Genomic DNA, 16,930 nt, shown 5'->3' with positions numbered 1-16,930 from the left:
AACCTACGTTTTTCGCATTTGTAGATTTATAGAAAGCTTTTGACAATGTTGACTGGAATACTCTCTTTCAAATTCTGAAGGTGGTAGTGGTAAAATACAGGGAGCAAAGGCCATTTACAATTTGTACAGAAACCAGAAGGCAGTTATAAGAGTTGAGGGGCATGAAAGGGAAGCAGTGGCTGGGAAGGGAGTGAGACAGGGTTGCAGCCTATCCCCGATGTTATTCAATCTGTATATTGAGCAAAGAGTAAAGGAAACAAAAGAAAAATTTGAAATAGGAATTAAAATCCATGGAGAAGAAATAAAATCTTTGAGGTTCGCCGATGACATTGTAATTCTGTCAGAGACAGCAAAAGACTTGGAAGATCAGTTGAACGGAATGGACAGTGTCTTGAAAGGAGGATATAAGATGAACATCAACACAAGCAAAACGAGGATAATGGAATGTAGTCGAATTAAGTCGGGTGATGCTGAGGGAATTAGATTAGGAAATGAGACACTTAAAGTAGTAAAGGAGTTTTGCTATTTGGGGAGCAAAATAACTGATGATGGTCGAAGTAGAGAGGATATAAAATGTAGACTGGCAATGGCAAGGAAAGCGTTTCTGAAGAAGAGACATTTGTTAACATCGAGTATAGATTTGTCAGGAAGTCGTTTCTGAAAGTATTTGTATGGAGGGTACCCATGTATGGAAGTGAAACATGGACGATAAATAGTTTAGACAAAAAGAGAATAGGAACTTTCGAAGTGTGGTGCTACAGAAGAATGCTGAAGATTAGATGGGTAGATCACATAACTAATGAGGAGGTATTGAATAGAATTTGGGAGAAGAGGAGTTTGTGGCACAACTTGGCTAGAAGAAGGGGTCTGTTGGTAGGACATGTTCTGATTCATCGAGGGATCACCAATTTAGTACTGGAGGGCAGCGTGGAGGGTAAAAATCGTAGAGGGAGACCAAGTGATGAATACACTAAGCAGGTTCAGAAGGGTGTAGGTTGCAGTAGGTACTGGGAGATGAAGAAGCTTGCACAGGATAGAGTAGCATGGAGAGCTGCATCAAACCAGTCTCAGGACTGAAGACCAGAACAACAACATTGATACATTTAGATAAAGTTCCCTTAGCTATGATCCAACAATTTATAATATGAGATTTTCACTCTGCAGCCGAGTGTGCTGCGGCAGATTAAAACTGTGTGCCGGACCGAGACTCGAACTCGGAATCTTTTGCCTTTCGCGGGCAAGTGCTCTCCACCTGAGCTGCACAAGCACGACTCACGACCTATCCTCACAGTTTCAATTTTGCCAGTACCTCGTCTCCTACCTTCCAAACTTCAAATGATTCAAATGGCTTTGAGCAGTATGGGACTTGAAATCAGAGGTCATCAGTCCCCTAGAACTTAGAACTACTTAAAGCTAACTAACCTAAGACATCACACACATCTATGCCCGAGGCAGGAGTCGAACCTGCGACCGTAGCGGTCGCGCGGTTCCAGACTGTAGCGCCTAGAACCGCTCGGCCACATCGGCCGGCTTCCAAACACCACAATTTACAATATTTTCATTAAAATTTCAATCAGTTATATATCGTCAGAAATAAATACACTATTACATCGATTGCTTATTAAATATAGTTTCTGTGATATAGCTTACAGCTCCAGAATCAAGTCAACAACGGATATTAAACGACGAAAGCTTTTGGTTCGCGCAGAAGGTATTTTATCTGCATTTTCTGTGTCTGGTAAGCAGTAGACCATCATGTCATACCTTTGAGATACATCCAGCTATTCTTAGATTATCTCTTCAGCCTTTTTCTGTTGCCGTTAGCCGCGCGGTAGCGTTCTCGCTTCCCGCGCCCGGGTTCCCGGGTTCGATTCCCTGCGGGGTCAGGGATTTTCTCTGCCTCGTGATGACTGGGTGTTGTGTGATGTCCTTAGGTTAGTTAGGTTTAAGTAGTTCTAAGTTCTAGGGGACTGATGACCACAGATGTTAAGTCCCATAGTGCTCAGAGCCTTTTTTTGTTGCCGTTACTTATAGATCTTTCATCGTTAGTGGCCAGTTCCGGCCGATTTTTAAGTTTTCATCGAAGCAGGAAAACTTGTATGCATCCCAGTGAATGTGGCTATCCTTATTTTTGAAGATGGGTGTGTCCACAGCATACTCATCATGAAAATTCAAAGAAATGGCAATAAGTGATCTCCGAGGACTTTGAAATGTGCAGGTATTTCATCGTGTGAAGTTACTGAGATCCCGTCCCACCTTGAAGAACGCATCTTCCATCGATATGGCTCTCCACATGACAATTAATAATAAACTCGCACTGCAGTCGTCCTCTCTGTTCCGACCTTATGTGGGCTCCACAAGCAAGACAAAACTCCCAGGTGGACAAAAACAAAACAAACAAAAAAAAACCACTTTATTTTAACAAACATAAATGTACTGAACCACATAAAATGCACTGATGGCGCTAATTGTCTCATAATAGAACAGAAAGATCTTCCTGATTGGATCCGAATTCTAAATAATTATATCTTGAATTTGTGACAAAATGTCAAATCTGCAACTACTATCTGGTGCGATTCACATTCACTGTTGACTGTGGGTAGTATAATTCTATATCTAGTGGGCCCCCAGTGGATGGTTGCCTGCACTCACGATCACTAAAGCCAATAAACCGGCAGATACTAAGTCCTGGTGCCAGAGTTCATGGGCGACAATGTTGCTGAGGCTGAATCTCGTTGCTGACGGCTGGGTGCTCGTTGTGGTCTCGAAGGCGTGATTCCAGGCTGGTGCAGTGGCTGGACTGGTTTGCCAGGGCCGTGCAGCTGCCTAAATACTACTCGGGTGTATGGATATGGCATGGCCTACTTGCTGGCACGTGACACAGTGGAGCATAGTAGTGCTGTGTCCGACATGCCTCCTAGTGATGATACAGCCGCCGCCTGTAGGAAAACTGAGCAACACTTGTCGTTGTGGCAGCTACTGGAGACACTCTGAAAACGACATGGTGCTGTTGTGACCCAGAAATGTTTGTGTGTGATTCCCAAACGTACTTTCCCTGCAGGTCTGCACTTCTCCTACCTGCTAGACTTGCATGCTATGTTAATGGACTGGGTGTGACAAAACAGTGCGCCTCCCCTACCCCGTCCACCCTAGAAGAAAAGATGGTGAACCATCTCGACATCCTGAAGTCCGGGTAAGTCCACGGCAGGCATAGGGGGCGATGTCCCCAAACCCTTGCTGCCAATACCAGTTGGGATGGGGGTGTCCATTTCGGCAGCACTATCGTTGATATTGGTGTCAGGCTGGCTGTCAGCTTCCTAGTGTGGAAGACGTTGCTACTGCAGGCATGGATGGTCGAACTCGGAAACTGGGGGTGAGCTATTTGCAACAGACAGATTTATGGAATGGCTGGCAGAAGACCCTGGGCCATGCAGAGGTGCAGCATATTATTCTGTTGTTGGACCATATCCGGTCTTCCAGCTGAACGTCGACCATGACTCTGTCCAGGGGCTGGATGATCCACGCCAGGGCCTATCGGTACTTGCACTGCATAAAGTCTGTCACCCACACCCCATTGTGAAGTCGACAGTGACAATGTGTGTGTGTGTGTGTGTGTGTGAAATCTTATGGGACTTAACTGCTAAAGTCATCAGTCCCTAAGGTTACACACTACTTAACCTAAATTATCCTAAGGACAAACACACACACACCCATGCCCGAGGGAGGACTCGAACCTCCACCGGGACCAGCCGCACAGTCCATGACTGCAGCGCCTGAGACCGCTCGGTTAATCCCACGTGGTGACAGTGACAATGATGCAGCCGCTAGAGAGAGTTGTCATGGGCCACTGGTTTCATTATAGAGAGCTTGGTACACTATGTGTGGCCAGTAATCTTTCTGCTGAACTCGCTTCATCTCGTGGAACTCAACGATTTGATGCCAGGAACAGAGTGAGTGCATTATCGATGTTGCACTCTTGCTGCAGCTTTGCTATTTGAGACTTGAAAATTATTATCAAGTATCCTACCATCCCATTGGAAGCTGGGTGAAATGGGGCTGTTTTCTCGTGATGAATACTCTCGGACTCACAAAAGTGTTGGAATTTTGTATATGTAAACTATGGTCCACTATCAGCAACTATCGTTTCCAGAAGGCCATCAATGGCAAAATTTATAGCCAATGCTTGAATAGGTTTGGCCATTGTAGATGACTGCACGCAAGAAATATAAGGGAATTTACTACAAGTATCCACTAATACAAGTCAGAGTGCCCAATGGATGGGTTCACAAAGTCTACATAAAGTCTGCATCACAGGTGAATTTCAACAGGGCGTGGTAAATATTTTCGCGCTGGGGTTGCTTGATTTCGCTGGCAGCAGTTGGCAAGTGTACTGTCTTTGTATTTGTCTATACCTCTCCAAAAAACACATTTGCAGACCTATACATTTTGTCAATACCTTGATCGAGCAGGTACAAAACGTGGTGCTGAAAATTTTTTAGAATGATTAGTATGGTTTTGCTATTGTCTTGGATTAGCAGGATCCCTTTCAATTTTCAAAGTTTGTGCCAGTAGTACCATTAAGCAGTCCCATCTCGGTTTTGAAGGAGTTTCCTATCTGTCAGCCACCTGTGTTGAACATACGGCATCGCATCTTGTAGGGTAGTGTCCTCTGGCAGCAGCTTGGCTATTGACTTGGCGTGGATCAGAAACTGTGTGACAATTTCGCTGTGCTGGCACCAGGGTTTTGGATGCGAAAGAAGTAGGGCGCTCTACTCCATGTACCTTGCGGGAAACACCTGCCCTGAGCCCATAATTCGACGTTTCTGCTTCCACAATAAGCAATTTGTTTGGGTCATACCCTATCAGACACGTTGGTAGGAGAGGAGCACACTTAAGGTCTTGGGAAGTCTTTTAACAAGTGTCGAACCAGTTCCACCAAATGCCCTTGTTCTGCAAATCGTGAAGAGATTCCATGTTATAGCTGCAGCATAAGGGATGAACATACAACAATAATTAAGTGGCCTGAGGACTGATTTTAATGGTTTAGCATCCTGTGCCCCTGGCTAACTTTCGGATAGCTTCCATATGCTGTGGTGTGGGGTAGATCCATGAAATACTAAAGATGTAACCAAAGTATTCCAATTGTTGGACAAAAATGGCATACTTGCCATTGTTCCATTTTACATTGTGTGTCTCCAAGACTCAGAAGAGGGCTACAAAATTTGTGGAGAGATCCATGGCATTTTTACCCTGATGATAATATCATCCAAGTAAATTGAGGTGCAGGAACCTCCTTTATCAGTCATTCCATGAGCTATAGAAAAATAGTGAACTGGATACGCTGAATAGCTGGTGATTTTATTGAAACAGCCCAAAAGACACGTTTATCAATAGGATGCGTCTAGAATCCTCATCGAAGAGTAGGTGTAGGTAAGTGTCCCAGAGGTCGATCTTCATGAAGACTGTACTACCTGACAGACTATACATCATCTCCTCTACCTCTAGAACAGGATATTTGTCAATTATTGTCTGGCATTCACATGGCCGTAAAGTCTCCATAAATCCGTAAGGCAGGTCTTGTTTTTTCTTACACCAAAACAATTGGGGCTATCCTCAAACTGTTAGCAACTGGTGTAAGGATCTCGTCATCCCGTAACCACTGGATACCACCCTCAGCTTATCTAATAAAGCAAAAGGTATATTCCGTGCTTTACAGAATTTGAGGACTATCGAAGGCCTCAATGTAATGTGCGCCTCTTAATTAATAGTACAAGTTGCATGCCCAGTGAATATGGAACTATATTTCGATAGTAGTTCTTGCAGGTGCGTACTGGGTAAGGAGGGCTGAATCTGATGAGTATAATTGTGCATTTCCAAACCTAATTTGTTCAAAAGATCCAATCTCGAAATGTTAGTAGCTCGTTTGATGCAACTACCAAGAGGTGAGCCGTAAAAGGTGATTCGTGATACTGTACTTAAGAGCAAAGCAATTGTGGTGTCAAGGCACCCTATAAATGAGATGGCGGCTGCTTGTCTCTGGCGAATAGAGCAGGATGACCGCAGAATGTTTCAGCGAGTCCATTACTTGTTCTCAGAAGGCAGGCACAGATGTGCAGTTACAGTGTGATTGGTGCACAATACGGGAACCCTCCTTGTGTTGGTCAAACATTGTCGAGCAGAATCTTAATGATGAGTATGCCTGCTTTCACGTTCCCATGGAATCCAGTATCAGGCCACTGTCACATCCGAATGCCCCACATACCTCCATATTACACAATTAGACCAGCTGGCCAAATAAAGACCCACATTAGGGCCTGATTGTAAATTTGCCATCTCACATGACTGCATGGCATCTCTATATCCTTCATAGTGACCGCTCAACTGCTGACACTGTTCACTGTCTTATATACCGTACAAAGTGTGATAAAAGCATTAAACATGGACAGCAATTTCCAGTTTGCTAGACACTGTACCTATCACAGAGGACAGAAACTACCCAGTGATGGTCTGCATGCGTGCAAAGTTACATAGACATTCGAGAATGTGATCTGAGTACTTCATCTTTTTTTTCCCGGCATTGGTATTTTTATGTCTATGAGGCAAATTGAAAGCATGACATGTAGCAGAGTTTCGCCCACACTGTGTTGCAGTATGGGCCACGGTACAGCTGGTCGCAGACGGCACAGGGCCACGTGCTGTCAGCCTACTTCTACGGCTCGGTGGTGGCACACATCCCTGGTGGGATGTTGGCCGAGCTGCTGGGCCCACGGCTAGTGGTGGGTGTCACGTCGCTGGCTGGTGCTGTCCTCACCATCCTCTGCCCGCTCGCGGCTGATGCTGGGGTCGGCTGGCTCTTTGCTGCCCGCCTGTTCATTGGCGTCTGTGGGGTGAGTACCTGTCTCTACTACTGCTTTATCTTAACCCTGCCCATCGCTGTAGCCGAGTGGTCAGCACGGCAGAATGCCATTTGAGGCTCCCGGGCTCGATTCACATCTAGGTCATAGACTTTCTCCACTCAGTGACTGGCTGTTGTGTTGTACTCATCACAATTTCATCTTCATCGACATGCAAGTCGCCACAGTGGGAAGTGGCATCAACTGAAAAAACTTGCACCAGGTGACTGGTCAACCCAACGTGAGACCCTAGCTGCATGCACATTTCTTTTAGTCTCAACCCTTCCTTTTCTAATTTGGACGTTTTGTACCTAGTACATGTCGAGTTTTTAGTGTCCACAATTTGCGACCCACCAACTACATTGGTGTGCGAATACTAAGGATGAATGTCACTGCTGCCAAGTACCAGAAGTCGATGTAACTTGCACCATCCATAGAAAGAACTGCTACAGTGTAGTACAGAAGGTAACTGAAAGAAATACACAACGAAACGAGCAGAAATGACCTTTTATTCAAAGACAATAATTACACTGAAGTCACCATGATTCATGTTGGTCCCCTGGACATTACGACTGATGGGACATGCTTCTTCATATCATGTGTGATCACCGCAAATGGCACTGCATCCTTTACAACGTGCTCCCATGCTGACCACAAGAACTGGTAGAGAGTTCTTGTGGTAGCGCGTTCCACTCCTCTGCCAGCGTGGTTACCAGCTGCTGGATGGTCATTGATACATGTGGACATCCTGCAGTGCATCTCCTCAAAGCACCACACACTTGCTTCGGAGGAATGTAGTCAGGAGAATGGGCAGCCTAGTTCATTCACCAAATATCCTCTCGCTCCATGAGCTCCTCCAACTGTCTGTTGAATCTGGTCACACAATGTCATTCACAAAAATGAAGTCAGGAGCAAATGCACCCCTGAAATTATGCACATGGGGAAGGAGTACAATGTCACAATAACATTGACCAGCCAATGTACCATGTTCAAAGATTTGGAGGTCGGTACACCCAAGCAATATGATGCTTACCTGCACCATATTACGTGGACCACCAAATGATCATTCTCAGCAATGCTGGATATATCCTTCTACGATGAGAGATGGGAACACTTAATGTCTAACATGATAATTTTAGTGGTCCATGTGTTATGGTTTGGGTGGGCATCATGTTCCTTTGGTACACTGACCTCCAGATCTTGGATCATGGTACGCTCGCTGGTCAATGTTGTTGCGACATGTACCCCTTCCCCATGTGTGTATTGTAAGAGGTAAATTTGGCCTTGACTTAACTTCTATGGATGATGGTGCACTATATGCAATACAGAACAGTGCACGTAGAGGAGCTATTGGAACGAGAGGTTATTCAGCGAATGGACTGGCCTGCCATTCCCCAACTTTAATCCCATGGAGCATGTGTAGGATGCATCAGGAAGATGTATTGCAGCATGTCCACAAGCCCCAACCACCATCCAGCAATTTATCAGCCATGCTGATGGAGAAAAGGAACACCTTACCAATCTTGTAGTCAGTATGTGAAAACGTTGCAGAACATGTATTGCCATCTGTGGTGATCACATAACCATGTTCCACTGTTTGTAGTGTTTGGGAGACCATCATGAATCACGGTAACTTCAATGTTATTATCGTCTCTGAATTAAAATGTCTTTACTGTCCCTCCTATTGAGCACTTCCCCTCGGACATATATCCAGTCTTTGCAGGTTTTGTGTGAACTTATAGTTGACACAAACGTACTGTCATATAAATGAAAATCTTATACAATTACAAAAGTCGTGAAAAGCTGCTGTGAATTTATGAATTGAGTCTGATTTATGGAAGGGTCATTGTTCTCCTTTCAACAAATTATTGCAGGGTAAAAGAAGGTGCTCAATAATTTGGTCTGCTCTATTAAATGTGCACTGTGTATTTCCAATTATTCTGAAGAATGTGTAATAGACTTTTAGTTTTCCACAGTCTGTTAACATGACTGGAAAGCTCAGTGATAGTGATAGTATGATTACGACTTGTAATGTTCTTAGAGCTTCTGTGAACTGAACGTAGGGAAGAGCCTGATGATACAATTGTTCCATTATCTGTCCCACCCACTAACACAGTGCAAAATTCCCCTCTGCCGCAACACTAACACTCCCACTGAGATGACAATGTCACATGAATACTCTTCTCTTCTCCTATTCCAACCGTATTTTATCCTTTCCCAAGGCATGAGTTACAAGTCTTTTGTTTACTGTATTGCTTTAGTTTCACTAGTACCATGGGAATTGTATTTAGGAATAAACTATGATGCAGACAGTGAATGCTGCAAATTACAATACTCAATTGTGGGTAACAAACTATTTTGTATATCACATCAGTTGTTACAAGCAGGTTGTCAGTTCCCATTCAGGACCAAAAAGACCCTGTACTAGCTGGAATCATTATTGACCAACTACTCCTTATCAGTGACATCATCAGTGATGTCATCAGAGGCATCATCAGTGAAGTCATCACCCTTATCAGTGGGAAGCCATGGACCCTTTCCTACCACCCATTTCTTATCTCCAGACAACCATAGGACAGTATTAAACGCTAAAAATCCAGTATGGTAGAAATAGCCTAGTTGTGTTAATGGGAAATTAAAAATCCATCTCCCCTCGCGCATTCCCTTCCCGTTACCTGCCACCAGTTATGTTGTTGTTATCATCAGTCCAGAGACTGGTTTGACGCAGCTCTCCCTGTTACTCTATCCTGTGCAAGCTTCTTCATCTCCAAGTAACTACTCCAACCTACATCCATCTGAATCCACTTAGTGTTTCCTTCTCTTGGTCTTACTCTACGATTTTTGCCCTCCACGCTGCCCTCCAATACTAAATTGGTGATCCCTTGATGTCTCAGAATGTGTCCTACCAACCAGTCCCTTCTTCTGTTCAAGTAGTGCCATAAATTCCTCTACTCCCCAATTCTGTTTAGTACCTCCTCATTAGTTACATGATCTACACATCTAATCTTGAGCATTCTTCTGTAACACCACATTTCAAAAGCTTCTATTGTCTTCTTGTCCAAACTATTTGTCGTCCATGTTTCAGTTCCACACATGGCTACACTCCATACAAATACTTTCAGAAACGACTTCCTGAGATTTAAATCTATACTCGATGTTAACAAATTTCTCTTCTTCAGAAACGCTTTCCTTGCCATTGCCAGTCTACATTTTATATCCTCTCTACTTCGACCATCATCAGTTATTTTGCTCCCCAAATAGCAAAACTCCTTTACTACTTTAAGTGTCTCATTTCCTAATCTAATTCCCTCAGCATCACCCGACTTAGTTCGACTACATTCCATTGTCCTCGTTTTGCTTTTGTTGATTTTCATCTTATATCTTCCTTTCAAGACACTGTCCATTCCGTTCAACTGCTCTTCCAAGTACTTTGCTGTCTCTGACAGAATTACAATGCCATCGCCGAACCTCAAAGTTTTTATTTCTTCTCCATGGATTTTAATACCTACTTCGATTTTTTCTTTTTCTTTTACTGCTTGCTCAATATACAAATTGAACAACGTCGGGGAGAGGCTACAACCCTGTCTCACACCCTTCCTAACCACTGCTACCCCTTCATAAACCTCGGCTTTTGTAACTGCCATCTGGTTTCTGTACAAATTGTAAATGGTCTTTTGCTCCCTGTATTTTACCCCTAGCACCTTCAGAATTTGAAAAAGAGTATTCCAGTCAACAGTCAAACCCTGTCTTCTCCTTCTGAGGCTACAAATGCTCGAGACGTAGGTTTGCCTTTCCTTAATCTATCTTCTACGACAATGCATAGGGTCAGTATTGCCTCACGTGTTCCAATATTTCTACAGACTCCAAACTGATCTTACCCGAGGTTGGCTTCTACCAGTTTTTCCATTCATCTGTAAATAATTAGTGTTAGTATTTTGCAGCTCTGACTTATGAAACTGATAGTTCAGCAGTTTTCACACCAGTCAACACCTGCTTTCTTTGGGATTGGAATTATTATATTCTTCTTGGAGTTTGACGGTATTTCACCTGTCTAATACATCTTGCTCACCAGATGGTAGAGTCTTGTCAGTGTTGGCTCTCCCAAGCCTACCAGTAGTTCTAATGGAATTTTGTCTACTCCCAGGGCTTTGTTTCGAAATTAGGTGTTTCAGTACACTGTCAAATTCTTCATGCAGTATCATGTCTCCCATTTCATCTTCATCTACGTCCTCTTCCATTTCCATAATATTGCCCTCAAAGTACATCGGCCTTGTATAGACCCTCTATATACTCCTTCCACCTTTCTGTTTTCCCTTCTTTGTTTAGAACTGTTTTTCCATCTGAGCTATTGATATTCATACAAGTGGTTCTGTCTTCTCCAAAGATCTCTTTAATTTTCCTGTAGACAGATATACGTCTCTACATCCTTACATTTCTCCTCTAGCCAACCCTGGTTAGCCATTTTGCACTTCCTATTGATCTCGTTTTTGGGACGTTTGTATTCCTTCAGTTACTGCAGTTTTATATTTTCTCCTATCATCAATTAAATTCAATATCTCTTCTGTTACCCAAGGATTTCTACTAGCCCTCTTCTTTTTACCTATTTGATCCTCTACTGCCTTCACTATTTCATCTCTCGAAGTTATTCATTCTTCTTCTACTGTATTTCTTTCCACTGATCTTGTCAATCGTTCCCTAAAGCTCTCCCTGAAACTCCCTGTAACCTCTGGTTCCTTCAATTTATCCAGGTCCCATCTCCTTAAATTCTCACCTTTTTGCAATTTTTTCAGTTTCAATCTACAGTTCATAACCAATACATTGTGATCAGAGTCTACATCTGCCCCTGGAAATGTCTTGCAATTTGAAACCTAATTCCTAAATCTCTGTCTGAATATTATATAATCTATCTGAAACATTCCAGTGTCTCCAGGCATCTTCCACGTATACAAACTTCTTTCATGATTCTTAAACCAAGTGTTAGCTATGATAAGTTATTCTCTGTGCAAAATTCCAGCAGGCGGCCTCCCCTTTCATTTCATACCCCCATTCCATACTCACCTACTACTTTTCGTTCTCTTTCTTTTCGTACTCAAGAATTGCAAACCCCCATGACTATTAAATTTTCGTCTCCCTTAAATATCTGAATAATTTCTTTTATCTCACTAATCATAGTGCAGTATTAAAAATCCAAGTTGATGGAGATATACCAATTGTGCTTCATACCCTATGACCCTCCTCTCTATCTCCATCCAGTCAGAGCATAGTATTAAAATGACACATAAAATGATGTCAAGCTGCATCATTTCTGTTGCACACAACACGTCACACTCCTTCCTCCTCCTTATTTCCAGCCAATCATAGTGCAGTATTAAAAAGAAAGAGCTGAATACAGTGCAGTCCCATGTGGGCTATGCTCAGTAGCACCTGAACGATCTGAATCCACACGCCTCTCCCTCCTCTTCTCCAGTCAGGGGCTAGTATTACTATTACGATTTAACCCCATCTGGGCTGTCCTCAAAAGTATCTGAAATATTTATAAATAATTCATCAAATTATCTGAACTGTGTAAAATAATCATATACTATGAGTTCATTACTGACTTCAAAAAATCGTTTATGGACTGGCTCAGCAATCAAATCAGTAAATTTCGTTTGAAGCCATAATCGAAATATTGGAATGAGTATATAACAAACATTCCGTAAGTAATGCTAATGTTGCCACCTGCTGTCTGCAAGTGGTTATTTCGCGTTGATGTTGTATATAGGTGGTTGTCACATTAATGAGACTGGACCATGTAGCTGTATACAGTATACAGTAAATTTCGTTTGAAGCCATAATTGAAATATTGGAATGAGTATATAACAAGCACTCCGCAAGTAATGCTAATGTTGCCACCTGCTGTCTGCAAGTGGTTATTTCGCATTAATGTTGTACATAGGTGGTTGTCAACTTATTGAGACTGGACCGTGTAGCAGTATACATTTGGAGAAAGCTTTTGACAATGTTGACTGGAATACAATCTTAAATTTGTGAAGATAGCGGCGGTAAAATACAGGGACCGAAATGCTGTTTACAACTTCTACAGAAACCGGAGAGCAATTACAAGGCATGACAGGGAAGGACTGGAAGAAGATATAAAAACTTTTAACTTTGCCATTGATATTGTAATTCTGTCAGAGACAGCAGACGATTTGGAAGAACAGTTGAAAGGAATGGACAGTGTTTTGAAAGAAAGATGTAAGATGAAGATTACCAAAAGCAAAACAAGGGTAATGAAATGTAGTCGAGTTGAGTCAGGCGATGCTGAAGGAATTAGATTAGGAAACAAGTAGTAAATGTATTTCATTTGGGAAGTTAAATAAGTGATAATGACAGAAGTAGAGAGGATATAAAAGGTAAACTAGCAATGGCAAGAAAAGCGTTTCTGAAGAGAAATTTTGCTAGCATTGAATATAGATTTAAATTTTAATGAGTCTTTTCTGAAAGTTTTTATATCACGTGTAGCCATGTATGGAAGTGACATATGAACAATAAACAATTTAAGAGACTAGAAGCTTTCTAAGTGCGTTGCTACAGAAGAATGCTGAAGAGTAGATGGGTAGATTGCTTAACTAATGAGAAGGTACTGAATATAATTTGGAAGAAAAGAAATTTGTGGCATAACGTTTCTAAAAGAAGGGACAGGTTGACAGGGCACATTTTGAGGCATCAAGAATTTATCAATTTAATCAATGTAGTATTGGAGGGAAGTATGGGGGGGGGGGGGTTAAACTGTGGAGAGACACAAGGAGGCGAATACAGTAAACAGATTCAAGTGGATATGACGTTGCAGTAACAATTCAGAAACTTGCAGGCTTGCACAGGATAGAGTAGCGTGGACAGCTGCCCCAAACCAGTCTTCAGACTGAAAGCCTTCGCAACAACAACAATAACATAGTACATTTTCATTAATAATCATATTGGGTACCCACTGATAAACAGTTAACCAGAAGCGATTGCCTGACAGTGTTTAGCATCTGCTTTCACGCTGGAGCCATCACAGCAGCTGGGAGCTAAGATGCCTGTATACTGAAGTGCATCCATGGTTTCATATGAGAAAACCAGAGACAGTCTTGAAACTTAATTATTCACAATGTCATCGAAGACTAACTTTCATTTTCAAGAGTTAAACTGCTTTAAACTCATGTGTGCTGCCTTCAGGCACATCTTTGTGGTACACATTCTGCTAAGTGGTGTCGTAATCGTTCTTTCCGTAACGAAGGGGTTACATACTCGAAAAGTATCTCTCTCTCTTATAGATTTAAAAATTGTAATCTGAGAAATAAATTGATAACTTCAATTTGTATAAACTTACAGCCAAAAAGATTATGACACACATTTTATGAATTTATACCGTGGAGTCGTGGATGAATTTGAAGCTATTTATAGTGCGAAGACGAAAATTGTGGTGCCATGTCATAGCGAATATTTTCAGGCTTCAAAATAGTGACAGATTCCGCTGCTTTCTGCGTGTAGGAAGTTCTAAAAGGACAACACTTATGTACCTGGTCTACAGATCACTGTATTGAAAATTCCTGGAAGATTAAAAATGTGAACTGAATGAATGATCTTGGTCGTCGTTGGAACGCCCCAAACGTCGGTGCTGCTGTGACTTCAGTCAACAGCTACTCACAACTCTCGCGCACAGTGCAAAAAAAAACTACAATAAAACATGAACAGGCGTACCCTGCCAGTTTTAGGCGGATCTTCAAACTACGGCCAAATTCTGCCGCTGTAATATTGAAAAAATATTGCCAGTGATAAAATAATAGCTAAGTGACAGATAAAAATCCTACTGGTGCTACGTGAAAGAATTAACAAAAGCTGCAAAAAGTAGTAAATTTCTTTGACATTTAAGGACACACAGTTCTCAGAATTTCCTTGTGTGGTAAGGAGTCTGAAACGTAGGGAAGGTGTAGTTAATGTCCAGAAAGTGGGGAGTTGAAAATAATTTAACAGGCAAAGCGATAGTATACAATACAACATAAAGGAACATGTAGAGTCTTGTACTGTAGCAATCAAGGAAGAGGATGTTTTTTTGTGGCTAGTGTCCACTTTCTACAAACCAACTCCACACATGTATTAACAGGGTTCTTTATTTACATAAATGGGAAGCTACTTATCTTTAAGAGAGTGCATGTGTTGCGATACAAGCTCTTCAGTCCTCTTGCAGACAATATCGGTATTCCAGCTGTTACAGACTTTAGTATCGCTATGGGTAATGTACAGGTCCCGCTATGTACACTAATCTGGTCCCAATGTACTGAGCAGTTGAGCTAATGACTGAGACTGAGCTAATGACAGAGACTTAGACTGAGGCCCTCAGCGGTGGCGATCTGCATACTTGTGGTCAAGAGGGCGTTGGCAGTGTGAGTCTTTGGCGTCTCTCCTGATAGGCGAGCTTGATCCAGTGCCTACTGTCCATCTTCCTGCTACATCTTTGCCGACCGGGGTGCTGGCGTCAGCTTACGCCAGCACAAAACATATTGCACTATGTATGTTAAATATTTATGAATAGCTGTCTTTACATAGAAAACATTATGACCAATGTACGGATTCAAAATTGATTTAAAAGTATCCAGTACTATGAGGAAACGTCGTCCAGGCTCTTCCTGGGCTGGCACAGAAGTAATCGATGAGTGCTCCCAACTGAGGAAAAGAATGCTCGTACAGGAGGGCGTAATTGGGCATTTGTGGAGCCGTGGAGTGAAGGGTTAAAGAGTTTAAGTATATTTGAAACATTATATATGTGAGAGCACTACGCTCAGAACTGTGAGGCATTGTAACCTAAATCAGCAGACGAGAATTTTGACGACAGTTTGTGAAAGTATGTTCTCAGTACCACGTATTTTAATATCTGAAAGACATTTTGGTAATTATAAGTGGAAAGTGAATAGTTGAGGCTATATGTATTTACAGCGGTGAATGGTTGCCACTATGTCAGATAAAAAAGAAGCTCATGAATTTTGCAAGGAATTCAGGCTTAACGTCGAGTTATATAACCTGACCTGACAACATTATAATATTTTAAACTTGGTTGAAAAAAGCACCATTTCGTACCAGGATATTTGCCCAACGTTAGCCCAAGTCAAGGGGAGAATACTGAAATTCCTTGAAGTGTTTTCCGTAATTTTGAAGGTTTTCTTCCTCATGACTTAAACGATGGCGATTTAAACAGAATAAGAAGATGTAAATGAGCAAACTAGCCCCTCCTTTGCTGTTTTATTCCTTTTATTTTTTAATGGAACTTTTCCGTTTTACCTCCGAAGTACACCAGCATTGTTATCAGAATTTCATTGGCAAAGTACCGTTCAATGAGTATGGCATAATTGTAGAATGTTTAACTTATGTTTAAGCAGAAACCATACAGGGCACTAGGCAATCATAATTGCAGGTGAACGAAATTATAATCACATTGAAAGCTATTTTGTTAAATCTAGATTCAAATAGTGTGAAGTGCAAAGGACATTGTCCATTAGATGTGTAATATTTGTACTGTGTTATTGACTCTAATATTTAATGTCATTGTGTGAGGTACTGTCAAGTGTCTTAAATTATTTGGTTTGAATTATTCAGAGGCAAGGTGAGTACATTGAAAAGGAAAGTTATTTAAAATAGAAGGCACTGTGCTACCTCATAAAATGTAGTGAGTTTTCTGTTAACAACATTTTATTGTGTTCTACTACCGATTTGGCATCTTGGGTCATACTACACTCCTGGAAATTGAAATAAGAACACCGTGAATTCATTGTCCCAGGAAGGGGAAACTTTATTGACACATTCCTGGGGTCAGATACATCACATGATTACACTGACAGAACCACAGGCACATAGACACAGGCAACAGAGCATGCACAATGTCGGCACTAGTACAGTGTATATCCACCTTTCGCAGCAATGCAGGCTGCTATTCTCCCATGGAGACGATCGTAGAGATGCTGGATGTAGTCCTGTGGAACGGCTTGCCATGCCATTTCCACCTGGCGCCTCAGTTGGAC

The 16,930-nt window shown here is 42.0% G+C and overlaps 1 protein-coding gene across 1 annotated transcript in view; it reads left to right on the top strand.

Annotated features, from left to right (window-relative positions):
- The window catches only part of LOC124619668 (putative inorganic phosphate cotransporter), a 258,904-nt gene that overhangs the window by 154,859 nt on the left and 87,115 nt on the right, over window positions 1-16,930 (top strand). The window contains exon 4 of the mRNA XM_047146207.1: window positions 6,651-6,887. Coding sequence (XP_047002163.1) covers window positions 6,651-6,887 — 237 coding nt within the window. The remainder of the gene's footprint in view (window positions 1-6,650; window positions 6,888-16,930) is intronic.

This window comes from Schistocerca americana, chromosome 6 (assembly GCF_021461395.2).
Source record: "Schistocerca americana isolate TAMUIC-IGC-003095 chromosome 6, iqSchAmer2.1, whole genome shotgun sequence".
In the NCBI taxonomy this organism is placed as follows: Eukaryota; Metazoa; Arthropoda; class Insecta; order Orthoptera; family Acrididae; genus Schistocerca; species Schistocerca americana.
The sequence above is the reverse complement of the archived record's forward strand: the minus strand, read 5'-3'. Positions and strand labels throughout refer to the sequence as shown.